The 16,597-nt window shown below is 29.5% G+C and overlaps 1 protein-coding gene across 1 annotated transcript in view; it reads right to left on the bottom strand.

Moving 5' to 3' along the window:
* LOC106471143 (thyroid adenoma-associated protein homolog) overlaps window positions 1–16,597 on the bottom strand; it is a 239,364-nt gene that overhangs the window by 48,742 nt on the left and 174,025 nt on the right. Inside the window, exons 7-10 of the mRNA XM_022400645.1 lie at window positions 15,961–16,157; window positions 14,646–14,931; window positions 9,451–9,557; window positions 8,003–8,082 (exon numbers count right to left, since the gene is read on the bottom strand). Of these exons, the coding sequence (XP_022256353.1) occupies window positions 8,003–8,082; window positions 9,451–9,557; window positions 14,646–14,931; window positions 15,961–16,157 (670 nt within the window). The remainder of the gene's footprint in view (window positions 1–8,002; window positions 8,083–9,450; window positions 9,558–14,645; window positions 14,932–15,960; window positions 16,158–16,597) is intronic.

Here is a 16,597-nt window from a genome sequence, read left to right as displayed (position 1 = left end):
TATATTACCTATAACCAATAGAAAGTCAAAGTTTTAATCTATCAAATGACGTACTGTATAACATTGTGTTCTGAACAGAATATCATCAATTTCACTTACAGTACAAGACTCGTTCCCATGAGAAAATTAACGACTAGTTTGGATGAATTTGTAACAGCTCTTGTCACATAGTTAGAAAGCCAGAAAAATGTTGATAGGTAAGGGAATTTGTCTAGTTTTTGCTTGTCATTAGTCTTTATTCTTTGGTGCATCATTTAATTAAATAAAAATTATTAAGTGCATTACTATAATTACTATAAAAAATTAGGCTTAACTGTTCTTGACAATCGAGAGCAAGAAAAAAGAAGATTGGTTATGTATTTTATTTCTTGTTTTTCATGTTTATTCTTTATGTATAATTATAAAAGTAACTAAAATGCAAAAAATAGGGATCATTTTAGGTTAGTTAAGATTAGATTAGGTAAAATAAATAATAATAATAAAAATGTTTCATGAGGGACACACGTGAGCAGCTCATGAGTAATGTAATTTGTTAGCGTAATGTGAGCTGTATGTTCCCCGAGTGATTTACAACTTACAATGGTGAGAATAGTAGTTAGACATGATTCAAAGGGCAATAAAACAATAAAATTTAATTACACATAAATGTATACTGTTACAAACTTAAAGCTACTTAGGATAAATGAATGAGAAAGAAAAAAGGGTAATATAGATTTTTTTTTATGGTGGCTATGAGGTTGGCCGAATTAACTGATCCTTTTTTGAGATAGAGTAGAGAAAATAACAGATAAACTATAAAGTTTTACTGAAAAAACTATTGAAATGCATTTAGGAGATTTTAGGGATTACACAAAGGAGATTTTTGTAATGAAAACTACTTTGTACACAGACTATTCAAAACAAATACTCAATATATTCGTGAACAAATCTTTATTATATTTTATTTAAAATATTTCACTGAAAAATATGATTTTTTTGTATGTGAAAGACTTGTAATATTAACTGAAAGACTGCCAAATTTTGTGAAGATATACACAATATATTGAGAGTTACAAGTATTAAATCTATAAAGACTTTAAACGAGTACAAAAAGGTCACATGGTCAGTCAAGTTGACCAAACCCGTGTTGATAGAGTTAAATTGTTACATTTTTGATTGTTATAGTACTAACTTTTAATATAGTGTATCTTCACAAAATTTGACAGTCTTTTAGTAAACATTACAAGTCTTTTAGATAGAGAAAATCATATTTTTAGTGAAGTATTTTTAATAAACCAAAACGATATTTGTCCGTGAATATATCGAATCTTTTTTTTACTATTAGAGTGCAAAGCGATTTTCATGTTAAAATTAAAAGATTTCTCATCGTCTAAAAAAATTTCAAATTTAATTTGCGTAATCTCTAAAACTCCTAAATACATTTCAGTTTTTCTTTTCATTAAAATTGATATTTTATCTGCTATTTTCTCTACCCTAATTCTGTATGGTGTTAGTCGATTTGACTGACCTAGTAACCATCATAAAAATTACGAAATAAATCTAAATTACCCTTTCTTTTGTTCTAGAATAACACCAAATTGTAATAGGAAACTAGAAATGTTTATTCTAAATAGCTCAAAGCTCTTGACAGTATACATCTATTTATATTTATCAATTTTTTGTTTTACTGACCTTTGAACTGTGTCTGACTAGAAACAACCTGATAGAAGTTGAAAAGTACACAGAGCACATGCAGCTCACATTACCATATCGAACAGCGTAATGCACAAACTGCTTGCTATTATACCGTGAAGATTTTTATTATTATTTGTTCCTTATCTTACCTAATAAGTTTAAAAAAATAATCTAATTTATGTTCAGTAAACAACCTTGATCGTAATACTTTAAACTTTCCAATGATATAAGAGCTTTTTTCTTGTATATAACTTAGGAAGAGTGACAGAATTACATAGAAGAAATGTAGAGCTTTCAATAGGTTATAAAGTTATTGGTATACAAAAGTAGATGTAGATAAACAAGTCTTCTCAAATGATGAAGTGGTGGGCAGAGCTGATATGGTGGATTTGATAAATATTGAGATATCTCAGCAAATAGAAAAGGTAGGAGGTTCTTATTTGATATTCTAGCTTGCTAATATTGGAAATGTGAGTTTCAAATTTGTAAGAAACTATACATGTCATATTGTGGGTGTCATAAAATATAATCCAACCAAACTCAGAATGTGACATACCACGTGACACACAAAAATCAATATTTAATCTCTTTTTATATTTACTTTCAAATTAAGAAATTAACTAATGTATAATACTCAAATTTGAATTATAATCTACAATTTAATGCCAAGCTTATTAACATACATTTACAAAATAATAGTTAAATAAAATTTTGAATATAAGTCTACAAATGTGATGACATGCCTTGTGACCCCTTCTCATGTCCATAGGGTTAATCATAATCTCAACTGACCACCTGTTGGAATAACTGAAAACAGTAATAATTGGAAACATTAATTTAAATTTGTTTGATCATTTTCATGATAATAATTGGTTAATCATTATTTTGATTAGATGATTAGTTTATGAGACACTAATTGATATAATAAATTCTCAATTAAAGTTCTAATGAAGACTTCCTTGCAATATAAGAGATGTTGCTAATGCTGAAATTGGAGGATTAAATAATTCAATGTTTGGAAAATGCTCTGTCATCTCCAGAAATTATTGTAAGGTTGATGGGAACTCTTAGATTCTAGACAGACTTTAACCCTACTGAGATGGGTCTTTGTAAGGTCATGGGTCAAAGGCCGTGTCATCACACTTGTATACTCATATTCAAAATTTTATTGAACTACTATTTTATGAATATATGTCAATAAGTTTGGTATCAAATTGTAGATTGTAATTCAAATGTTAGTATTATACATTCGTTAATTTCTTAATTTAAAAGTAAATATTAAAAAAATCCTAAATATCGTTTTTTATGTGTCACATGGTATGTTGAAAGAAACATTGGTGCAGATTAGATGTTTGTGATGTCCAAGTACAAAGTCTGTAGCTTCTTGTGAATTAGATACTCGAATTACTAATATTGACAAGCTAGAATATAGATAAGAATCTCCTATCTTTTCTGTTTTCTGAGATATAAATAACATTTATTGAATCAACCAATATGGCCCCCACCTCTTCCATTTTTGAAAATACTTGCTTAAATACACCTACTTTTGTCTTTGACCTGTGTATAACCAACTGAAAGATTAGAAAGTTCCCCTCTGCAAATTCTTTCTTTTCATGCTAGATTCTAAGCGATATGGTAAGACATTAGTCAGCTCAATAATTCATATTTTTTTAGACCCAAATACAGCTTAGTTATTAAGCTTGAAAAATTGTAGTGGAATTTTGTGGTATTGATATACTAATTTATGATTTTTTTATTTCAAAATGCATATATAAAACCTAAAAAAAATATTTTGTTTTACATCCTCCACATGCTAAATCTGATAAGGTTTAGCAACTTATAGCAAGCAGCAAAAAAGTATAAAGTTCATATCTAGAACCGATAATTGTTTTCTGTACTTCTTTATTTACTGTTCTATGTTTTAAGAAAAATAACTGAAATTTAAGTACTTATTTGTGAATAGTAATAATGTATATACATATATAATGTATTATAACCAAAATGTGACTGTATTTTACTAGAACGCAGCCAAGACAGGTCACTTTGTATAGGCTAGTTTTATATTCTTGGATACAGTAACATGAGTGCACACGTGCCACGTCATTGTAACTTCTGTAATGTTAGTCAGGCAAGGCAGAAAGGTCAATAAAATAAAAATAATAAATATATAACGTTATGAGATAAATATATATAAATATATAATTTTATGAGACTTAAGTTATCTATACTAAGCATTTATATTTTCATATTATAATTTGTAGCCATTCTAGAACAAAAAAAGCATAATTTATATCTATTTCCTAATTTTTTATGGTGGTTGTGAGGTCGGTCAAAGATACAATAGTGCAAATAACAGATAAAATATAAAGGTTTTTCTAAAGTTTGATAATTATCTGGAGGTTATAAAGATTTTGCAAATTTAATTTGAAAATTTTCTGATTCATGAAAGTGGATGACATTTTAGTTATTGGTCACAAATTTCTGACTACCACCAAGAACCTGAGAATGACTTTTAGTGCATTAAATATGAAAGATTGAAACTGAAACTAAGAAAATTTGCCTTATTTTACCCATTACACATGAGTGGAATTTCTTGGTCACATAATAGACAGGGACAGATCATTTATTGATCCTGCAAAGGTTACTGTGGTCAAGGATTGGCCTCAGTCTTAATGACCAGATGATAATTTTGCAGATATTTAGGTTTCAAGTCACAAAACTGGGGTTTTTGGCCAATTAATCTTTTGTTTGCATAGACTAAGGCTTATAAACACTTTGGATGAGTGAATGAATGTAAGGAGGCATTCCTACAGTGTTTTAGTTGAAATAACAGTATTGACTTATCCTCATAAAGATTATTCATTCACTCTGGTAACCGATGTCAGTAATATTGGAACTGGAGTGGTTTGTCACAGGTACAGGAGGTGATACGTATATGAATGATGTTACTATACAATAAAGATTTTGTTTGTAATTAAGCACAAAGCTACACAATGGGCTACCTGTGCTCTGCCCACCGCGGGTATCGAAACCCGGATTCTAGCGTTGTAAGTCTGCAGACATACCGCTGTACCACTGGAGGGCATACAATAAAGAAACTGCTAGCTGTCAAATATTTTCACTCATACTTCTGTGGTTAAGATTGTATCATAAAACCATATTGTCTTTATTGCACAGTGAGTTCATGAGCAAAATAATAAATAATACAAAATGAACATAAATAAACTGAATATGTAATATCTTAGTCTTACACAGAAGCTTTTACTAATATGGTTAAATCTTATTGGTTATTTACAAGTAGGGGATAAACTCACATACAATATACATACTAAAGTTATTTGACTACTGAAACATTAACTTCCTGCATATGATTTGTTTGTTTGTAGTTAAGCACAAAGCTATACAAAGGGCTATCCGTGCTCTGCCCACCACGGGTATTGAACCCGGTTTCTAGCAGTGTAAATCCACAGACATACCACGCTGCCACTGGGGGGTTCCTGCATATGAAGTGTGCACTGTGTGATATAAGTCAAAGCCCAAAGATTTTTTTCACATTTGCAGCATTATTAAGTGGAATGCTATATATATGAGAAGAATATATGTTTTTATTAGATAAATCCTTTAAATAATGCTGTTTTTGTATTATGTAGTTGGATAGAAATGAATAAAGACCTACTAAACAGAATATGGAGTTGTTGCATTTATATTTAAAGTCATGAATGTAAAAACATGTAATGATTATAAATGAAATATATCTTTGTACACAACATTTTTGTATAAACACGTTGTCTTTCTGGATAATTGCCATCTTTGACTAAGATCTTGAGATTTGTTTTTTTGATTGAACCCTTGATAAAGCAATAATATGAAATAGTGGATTTTTAAAACTACAGTACCAAGGTTTGTAAAAATCATTTGTCACTACTTCACTTATTTTTTTGTTCCTTCCATAATGGTTTCCACTCTTTTTTTACTCTCCCCTAAAGTATTAGCAAAGTGTTGGGTCCACTAACACCAATAACAGAAATGGTGTAATATTTTATGTTATAATTGAAAGTTTTATATTATCTAAGTCTTTATTTCTTGCTTTCAAAAGAAATCTCTAAAAAATAATTAAAACTTCAGTTTTGTTGTCAAATGATGCACTCCTAGTTAAAAATATCTTAGCTTTTGTTTCTTTTATCTTAACTATACTGTACCTTAGTACAGATTTTTCCCAGATGATCAAAGTACACACATATACCGCATGTTTACCACTAACTAGATTGAATTAAAAGAACTCATTTCCAAGAAAGACTTCATAAAAGTTCTTCCCCAACCAGTAGATGCCACATCCACTGCAAATTAGAAATGGCTGTCACTAAGCAACAGATTAGATTTGAATGGCATCCTTATAACCAATAGAAAGAGCACATTTTACAGTGTCTTTCCCATACATTATTTGTGATGTTACACCATGTAAATGTTGACTACAAAGGCATAAAGCTGCTAAATACATTGTTGGAGATCGTTGTCCCTAGAACTTGGCTCTTTTTTCTCCCCTTATATATATTACTTAGATAGACAGTTAAATTGCTTTTTGGTTTTTACTTTTATATTTTACTTAATTATGTATTATTTGTGTTTTAAAATTCATATTTGACAAGTTTAATGATTTTAAAAATATATTCTATGCTTTGCCTCACTCAAAAAGTGTTACCCAACTAAGCGAGTGTAAAAAATTTTGACGGAGGTTAAATCACCTCTACCAAAGATAATGTTATGTTGCCTGCGAGCACCCACTGATGTGTGTCGACATGAGTAATTAACAATAATGAATAGGAAAGCAAAATAAAACTATAAATGAAAAGGTAAAGACATGAAATTACATATATGGCCCAAAGAAGATATTCTAAGATTATTCAACAAAGAGTTAAAAGGTATGTACGTATTTCTATTTCTTAATGTCTTAAGTATTTTTATACTTAACATGAAAATCACATTGCAGGTGAACTATTCAGAGTCCAAGTGCATATAACTATATTAAATAACAAATTTTGATTAGAAATAGTACAAAAAAATCCAAATTAAATATTTTATTTTTCTGAAACTGCATACTTTTAAGAAAGTTCTTGTCAAATTTCAAACAATTTCATCCACTAGCTTCATTTTTGGAAAAACATTTTACAAGAGTTACATAACCTTCTATAATATAGGTAGATCGTTTTAATATAGTTCAGTAAAGAACTTCTCTTGAAACTAAAAAAAAAGTAGGATCTGTATTCAAAATCTTTCAGCAATGTACACAGTTGAACAGAAAAACAATTGTTGAAAGCTTTATGGGCTGTACCTTGCATGCATAGATGGAAGAATACTGTCATAAAGTTACTTAAGTATCTACAAAAGTCTAGACAATATATTATCATCCTGCCAGTGATACAGCCTTAAAAAATGGTAGAGTGCATGTTGCAAAAGTTTTATCAAGGGATTTATAATGGTGCACTTGTAGACTTTAGAAAAAATACCAAAGTTAACTCTCTACTACAGGCTAATGTACTGACCATCTCTATTCCACAAGAAAATACAATCTTTGTATGGACTGAATATTAAAGAGGTATTGTATAATCAAGACAAGTCATGCAGCCACATGTACTAATATATGTGCCAGTTCCTCCACAAGATGCAAGTACAAATTGGAATCATTGATATCCTATTTGCAGACATCTCCCATAAAATTCAGTGGTTTTGGGTTGCTCAAACATACCCTTGGAGGTCATTTGTTCACACACACTGTTGAAATGTGAAAAGCAGGTAAAAAAGATGAGGACAACAGTAACCTCAGTGTATTGTGCAAAAGTCTACTGCATTAGAAGTTGTACTACAGAGAAGCAGTCCATAATTAGGGCCATTATGAAGTTGAGGCACTCATCTTTGTATCATTACCATATTTCACGAACAATTTGCGGCACTTTGTATACAGATGATAAATGTGAAGAATTGCTTTATATATTTAAAACATTTTACACAACTTGTTCCAAAATGAAATTTAAAAAAAGTACAAACAAATACAGTTTATATAAGTATAATAACATGTTTAGGATTTCCTGAGATATATCTATAATTAAATCTAAATAATTATTTATAATAATAATTAAGTCAATACAAAAAAGATGTTACACTAAAACTATTGTAGTTACTTAAAACTTTCAAACATGAAAAATAGTAAGAATCATATTATATCATGTAAGTTATACAGTAGACATTAAGATGTATACTAACAAGGAGTCTTAAATGGCATTTTTTGGGGATCAACAACCTGCTCTACATAAAACATTGGGTAATCACTTACTGTTGTGGAGAAATCCATTTCTCAATACATAAAACAGAACATCTAGGTAAGAAGCTTTGGTAATCATACACAAATTCTGCCTGTAAATAAAGCATATTATGAGAAAAAATATTTTTATAAACACAACTTGATAAACAAACATTTATAGTCATAGTTTAGTAACACTAAAGAATCTCTGAACACATTAACAAATTCCAAACAGTTGCTGGAATCTAGTGGCAAATTCAATCAGAATTATTTCATTCAATAGCATACCATAAAAAATAAAAACACCGTCATAAAACTATATAAAAATTTTTGTTTAATTTTTTTTCTGTAAATATATTTTTTAAATGTAAAAACTATGATTTAATGTGTTTTATCACCAGAAACCTAACTTACAAATGATCCTATATGATTAGATCATAAAGCAAAATTATTATAATTACAGCATTAACAACTATTCATGAATTATTTTTGCAAGTCTGTAGTGTAAAGAGAGTCTACTGTTTTGCAGATAATAAAGTTTTACATGAATGTTTTAAAATATAAACTTCAAGTGAATGAAGTCAATCAATAATGTAAAGTTGCTTTAAATTTTACAAAATGTGAATATTATCCTTGTAATTTTGAGTTCAGATGTAGTTTAAGAGAAAAAAAAGGAGCTATTTTAATAAACTTAATAGTTTGCCAGAATAGACATTTTGAATGTGAATCCAAGACTCAATATATGCAATTTATTGACACTAAGATCATTCTTTTAATACAATGACAATTTGTTAACTAAACCAACTATGTTATAAAAAAAACACGTTATAATGAAAAAAATCTCTCATTTCAATCCCCAAATTAAAGAAGTAAATCTTAGATATTTCACTGATAACATCATCTTCTAAAGATTTTCCTTGTTAATTTGATTAATTAAAACATTTTACTTACAAAGATACAACTTACAATAAAAATATTTTATACTAGAGTTAACAAATAACCTAAATACAAAGAACTAGGTCTTTATAAATTTTACTTGTACCATGAATAGCAAAATATCAATGTAGAAATCAGCTGGAAGAAAATACAGTTTATCTTATATACATAAGTCAGTTTCATTTAATAAATACTAAAGCTAATTCACAATTTTGATTAATGCAGTATTTTAAAATGTTTTTGATAAGTGTTAGTTTAGATTAGGTTCACAAAGATTCTTTTGTGAGTTTGTTCTTGTTTATGCTTAACTTTTAGATTTACAAGACTGACAAGATGAAATGTTTTATCAAATACAAATAAATATTTCATATTCATTAAGTAGACACAATAAAGTTTAATCAAATGGGTTTCCCTAACAAAGTCAACACACTAATAAAGTACAAAAAAAATATATTTATTTTGGTTCTCAAATACATGACCATATACCTAATTAAAATAATTATAATTATGTTTCAATATGCAAAACAAAACTAAAATGTACATACTTTTCCAAGATCCAGTGTGATTTCTCTAACCATGCTAGTAAAAGCTCTTGGATAGCTTTTTTCTGTTGAACTAGTAAGTTACTGACATCTTTGAGAAGTTCCTGGAGCTATGTCAAGTGCATGTAACAAAAGGGATGAGGAAATAATATTTTAAACCAGTCTTCATACCCATATATTTTGTAAACTTTCTGCAGATACAGATAAGAAAATGTACATGAATTATAAGTTCTAAAGCTTTCTGAATAATTAATTAGATGTATAAACATAGCTTTCAATTCTTAAAGAAAAAAAAATTATAAGCAATGTTTAAAAGCCAAAAACATAAGCTGATAACTGCATTAGCAACATCTGAAAGTTGTTATAAATCTCCTCAGAACTTTCATGAAGACTGTAACATATGACAGCTGAAAAGAATAGGGAATGAGCTAATGAGAAATGATTAATAACTAAAAAAATAAATACTGTATAGTCTACTGATCTTAATAAGAAGAAGTGATGTGCACAGCACATCAAGTCAAGTATGATGCACACAGCAATTACAAAGAGAGATGGAGATCAAGTACATTTTAAATTAGGTATACAAAAACACACAGACCTGGAAGTCACCTTTAATATTTGTATTACTGACTGAATGTTTTAATGAAAATCGTATTGTGCAAAAGTTGAAAATAAACTGGGTTTTGTGAACAAGTTTTACATTTAACACAAAACACACATACATATAGTTTAAAAAAAAGTCCATCACAAAATCCAAACCAGTACAGAGAAGAAACTAACTGTACCTTCTGTTTTACACAGTTAAATCTACTGCTCTGTAATATAAATTCTGGTTCAGAAGGTAGCACACAGAATCATCTACAAAAGTTGTAGTGTTTTCAAACGAGACCCAAAACTAGAGTGCTTTCGAATAGTTGACTATTCTTCATCGTGAGAATAAAAGGTTATGTTTAATGAGTGTAATGAAATATATAGGCCCGGACGTCGATGTCATGAAAACCAGATGCTCAATAAAAGTTGGCCTTGAGAACTAGCCAATCATAATCTAGAGTTGTTTGTGTCAGGTTTGGTTTGTGCCAAAGAGGTGTGTACAGTACATAAAAGACTTAAATGGGATGATAGTTATAAGAATTGTTAACCAATTTCTATAAAGATAAAATAAAAAACAACAATAAGAATAAAATAACAGCAAAAGGTGGTGGTAAAATAGAGAAAATAATAATGTGAAGCAATATATAGGAAATCATATTAATATAGAGAAATTTATGCAAGAATAATATTATTAATGTAAAGTAAGTTTAATTATGAATTTAGTTTAGAAAATATTTTCAGAGACTTACTCTGTAATATATATATATATGTAAATAGTTAAAAAGCTAAAATTTAAAACAGAAGGATAGTGCAAATCTTATACTGTATATCCAAACCTTGGAAGAAATATAATTAAATGTAAGTTCATGAAAGAGCAAGATAAAAAAAAAAATCTCAGCCACAATACAAACATCCAACACCAGGACATAAATAAAAAAGTGGGGCATCACATAATGTGCCCTGATTGTTAGAGGTACTGGTGGAAGTAAGACCCAAATTGCATTGGGGGTACACTGTTTAACCTCAACTTTGCAGTCCTCACATGATAATTTAAGAAAACAATAAAATTGAGCAGATGTGGGTGCTCTAGCCCACAACGTCCCACATCTTTACCAACTTTTGCGGTCTGCAGCCAGATGTGGGAAGGTGGCCACTAAAAAGCAAAAAAAAAAGGTAAGCAAACAATAATGTACCAACAAATACCATACAGAGCATTATACAATCACAGCTTCCTAGGTAGCATAGAATATGTAGTAATGTACAGTACTTATCTAATATTAATATATCAGTATGTTAATTGACTTTTAATGGGTTTGAGGAGAAAACTTTAATTTAATATTTTAAATTATTTTATAATAAATAGAAAATATTTATACAAATTTGAAAACAGTGATTCAAGCAAAATTATAACATTCACAATAAAAAATAATTTCTAAAATTTATCGTAGTTATATCACCTTCCCTATATAAAACTATCTACTGTGTGGATCTCTTTATAACCACTGAAGATCCAGATAGCAGCATGTAAGGGTGGAGGATGGGAGCTATACTTATAATATTTGTTAGGCTTAGCATAGTAATATCTTAACATCTTGGTATCTATGTCCAAACATTATATTGGGGGCTGGAATGCTAACTTCAAGGACAGTTTTGCTGTCCCCCCCACTGATGTAATGTATTCTGTTATTTCTTGCTACTTTAATTTAATTTTTCTTGTGAGCAACCACCTTCCCATATCTGGCTGCAGACAGTAAAAGGTGCTAAAGATGTGGGCTAGAGCACCCACATCTGCTCGATTCCCCCCCTAATCATGTGAGGCCAGCAAAGTTAAACTAGATAGAAGGTGTACCCCCAATGATACTGAGGTCTTACTTCAGCCAATAGCTCTAAAAACCAGAGCAAGTTACATGATGACCCACCTTATGATTTGTACCATGGTGTTTGATGTTTGTATTGTGGCTGCATTTGTTTTTCTCACTCTTTCATTAATTTACATTTAGTTATATATACACAAACACACACACATACATATATATATATAAACACATAGATAGAAATCAACTGTACCTTGTGTTCTACATAGTTACATCTTGTGCTCTGTAGTAAGACATACAAAGCTGGAAATTAACTAAACATTGTGTTCTACACAGTTAAATCTAGTGCTCTGTAGTAAGACATACAGATCTGGAAATTAACTGCATCTTGTGCTCTATACAGTTAAATCTAATGCTCTGTAGTATGACATACAGAACTAGAAATTAAGTAGCCTGTAAAATGGTGAATGGAGGGAAGCAAAAGCCAAAAACTGTCATGTGATGTTGAAAATGTGATATAAATGTGCCATCTAAATTGCAACCTGTTGGATCTCATCCAGGGGAAGATGTTAATGAGAAGCAAGAAAATCCATGAGATGATGAATCTCATGGGAGGTGATACAATGAAGTGTACAGGCATCCTCATTCAAAGAAGAATATACATCAACTGGAAAAGCTGAAAAACCCACCCAGTTAAAGTCAAAAATGAAAAGTCATGAGCAAAGCAGGTATCTCACAGCAAGAACATGCAAAATATTTCTTAAGATAATTAACATTGACAAAGAAAAAAAAAAAGAATGCCACATTAAAATGATTATCACAAACTGATGCACAAGACAAGTACAGGGTTCATCAGTTTTTGAAATCAATATGTAATGCAGTGATCCACTAAGTTTGTGATATTTACCATGTAACAGATTTATTATTATATATTTATTTTAATATCAATGTTTGTTTAGATTAAGTTTATATTTAGAAAATGCATAGCTTATAGTGTTAAATATGTATTGCGAAACTCCTGCCTATTCTTTAAAGTTGTAGAAGATCCTCAAGTGTAAGAATCAACAATATATGTATGTACGTAAACTCTTAATGTAGCTTTGTATTGTTACGTAATCTGAATTTTCTAGAAACTCTCCACATGCCTATAAATATAACTAATGCGATGTGTCAAAAAAGACAGTATCTATTATTAGTTTGCTATAGCCAGGGTGTTACAAACTTTGGTAGCTATAACTGTAATTTTGTTTTATTGCCCTTTGAACCTTGTCTAACTAATAATCCTGTCAAACAAGTTGTAAATCACTTGGGAAATGTGTGTAGCTCACATTTCCCAATCGAATTATGTAATGCATGAGGTACTCGAAAGCTTACCTCATGAAAAAATATTATTTTTCTTTATGTTATCTAATCTAACCTTATCAAATCTAACAAGTTTCTAATGTTCAAATTTTAGTTACTTTTATAATAACAAAAAAAGAAGGAAGAAATAAAATATCTGTTTTTTTCTGTTGATTGTCAAAGACACTTAACCCAATTTTGTATACTAATGGTACTACTACATGAAATAATTTTTATTTAATTAAACAATGCATTTACAAACAGAATAATAACATATAAAAAGCAGAAAATAACCTACAACTATCATAATTTTTCTGGCCTTCTAACTATGCAATAAGAGGCATTAAAAATTTAGCTAAACTCCTCAATGTGTTTTCTGTGGGAATAAAGTTTGCACTGGAAGTGAAATAGACAATTATCTGTACAGAAAATGATGTAATATAATACGTCTTTTGATAGATTAAAACTGTGGCTTTCCCTTGGTTATCTATACTAATAAAAGAGCCTGTCTATGTGTGTGACCACAACAGCTCCAAGAGGAAAGAACCTAGAGACCCGAAAATTTGCATGCATACTAAGGGGATTCTGAGGGTGAGCACATGGCATTATTTTTTAGATTTGACTCAAAAAAACTTTGGCCAACTTTTGTGCTATAGCCCTTAAGCTCCATAATTCTGCTTCCTAAAGGTCTATAGAAAAGTATCATATTTTTTTCTAATTCTCACTTACTGAATGAACAATATGTGAAAGTTTTCTGCCAAATATTTTTTTCAACACAAATATGAGAAGAAAAATACAAATCTGAGAATTAAAGAAAAAAAAAGTTGAATTGAACTAAGTTTGGGAAACAGCAACAAACAACGGAAAAAAAATGCGAATCAGAGAATATCGGAGAATTAGGAGAATGAAAATAATTCAAATAAAAACACAGGAAGAAAAAAATGAATTATGAACTTAAAACTTATATAATATTAAAATTTGATTTATTAACTACATTTTTATGCCAACTATATTCATATACCATGATAATAAAGACATGCACACTTTGACTGTAGCGAGAGGGTTAAAAGTTATGGTAAATTACTACTTTGTATTAGAATCTTTCATGTCAGATATTACTACTCTGTAGCATACAAGTTCCAAAACATTTTCTTTGATTCAACAATGTTGCTGTTATAATACATTAAATTAAACAACTGATATCAATACATATCAGCACTTAACAACCAGAATACCACAAACTGCTTCTGGCAAATTATTACATGTTACATAATTTATATTTAACAGTAGTGTCATTAAGAAGATACAAAATCTATAATATTTTTACAAATTATAAATAGAATTATTAATATGCTTTGCAAACTAAAATACTTAACTGAAGCAATTGTTTTTCAAAAGTGGGTGAAATTAGATAAATATTTAAAACTTACATAGAATGTATTACTCACTAACCTGAAGTAATGTACCATGCACCCACTGCTGGGTGGGGCATACACTGTTGGATTTTGCAGATAAAGAAACAAAAAGTTTTTTAATCATAGAATACTTTTCTACAACTAATGGAACTAGTGCCCTAGCTGCAAGAACTCGGATCTCCCAAACTTTGCTGTACCCACAATACATCACATATGGAACAAAAAGTGTCAGGTTCATGTTTGAGTTTTTCTCCTCTGTTACAGTAGGATACAAACGTGCCAAAAGCAACAATATTGGGTAAAGAATGGGGTGAAGATATTGCCTATAACGTAATCAAAAACAGGATAAACATTATTTTCTGTAAACATACAAAAATTAAGCTAAATATCAGTATATAACATTATTTCTAAATAATGTTACTGTTTGAAATAAAATATTTTTTGTCAAATTAAATAAGACCTTGAAAATAAAATCACAATCTCTAATTCAAAAAGTTATGTAATTATTCAGTCTTATTTACAGTTTCTTGCCTGACTATTGTAGAACTATAAGTGGTCATATAGAAATAGAAATACCAAAAAGAATCTTCAAAGTTAATAAACATACTACCTAGAAATAAATAAAATTATGGTTCAAAAAACCAAATTTATAAGAGAACAGGTTCAAAATATCTAGAATAAGATTTTCCAAATAACTTGTTTTACAGTAAAACAAAAATTACTTATACGATCAAGGTAATTAAGCAGTAAGCTATATACGGTACAGAAGATAAGTGACTATTTTCATATTAATAACAGACAGTTTTTCTGGAGCTAATAAAACAACCTACCAACAGAAGCTATGTACAGTTCAATTAGTACACATCTTTCAAATTATCTAGATACTAGGGTATTTTCTTAGCCACTGAAGAACTTCCAATAGGGAAAGAATTAATAGACAATTAAACATAAGCCTCCCACAACTAGCAAAGTTTTATACAATCATTATTTGTTAGATGATCTACAGTTTTACTTGTCCAAACAGAACTCTTGGTAACCAACAGATTAAAATATAAAAAAAATAATAATAACTTGCAAATAAACCATGTGCTATATGTATATTTTATGACTTTGTATGATATTTAGTATTACCTGTTAAATTATCTAAAAGTAGTTATTTTGAAATTTACAATCACATAATTTTTGTGTAAAACTTTTTCTAACTATCAAAGATCCATTACAAATATATAAAAAAAGAAAATAAATACAAAAATAAAAAGATGACAGATAAGAGAAGACAAAACTAAAAATCATTCAATCATGTATGAATATGTATGTGTGTGTGTGTGTGTGTGTGTGTACAAAATTCTTACCTTCCTGCACATGATAATTTATTTAAAGTAGTTGCCTCTTTTAGCTCATTCAACAAGAATTCATACAAAGATGGAAATCTCTGGAAAAATGTTCTCCCTGTCATACAGTTCTTCTTATGAGGCTCTTCTCGAGATCGATTAACTCCAAAGATACGAGTCATTAAAGCACTAAACAAAAGTGTGGCAGCATTCCTAACCTGAAATGATATAACCATTATAATAGTGTATATATATACAGGGATCCCTCGATTAATGCTTTTTTGTTTAGTGCGCTTACATTTTTTTATAACCAGTATTCGATTACTGCGTGCATAATACTCGATTAGTGCGGTAACACACATTTCATTTTAACCATAGTAATTGAAAAGTAAGTTCTAGGCACTGAAATTCAAAATTTTGTTAAAAATAAAAAATGGGTAACTATTTTACTTGTCAAGTTATTACTAGAGTGTCTACCCCGGGGTATTTTAGCGATTTTTTTCACCTCTTGCCCCGGGGTAAAATACTTGAAATACCCTGGGGCAAATCTTTACTATTTTACTGAACAAATATCTTTTTCATAACAATAATTCATAAAAACCATCGTCTTCATCAAAATTATTGTCATTATGATGATCGTCGTTGTTTATAGGAAACG

This window comes from Limulus polyphemus, unplaced genomic scaffold, assembly GCF_000517525.1.
Source record: "Limulus polyphemus unplaced genomic scaffold, Limulus_polyphemus-2.1.2 Scaffold110, whole genome shotgun sequence".
Classification (NCBI taxonomy): Eukaryota; Metazoa; Arthropoda; class Merostomata; order Xiphosura; family Limulidae; genus Limulus; species Limulus polyphemus.
Note: the sequence above shows the minus strand (reverse complement) of the source record. Positions and strands in the feature narration are given on the sequence as shown.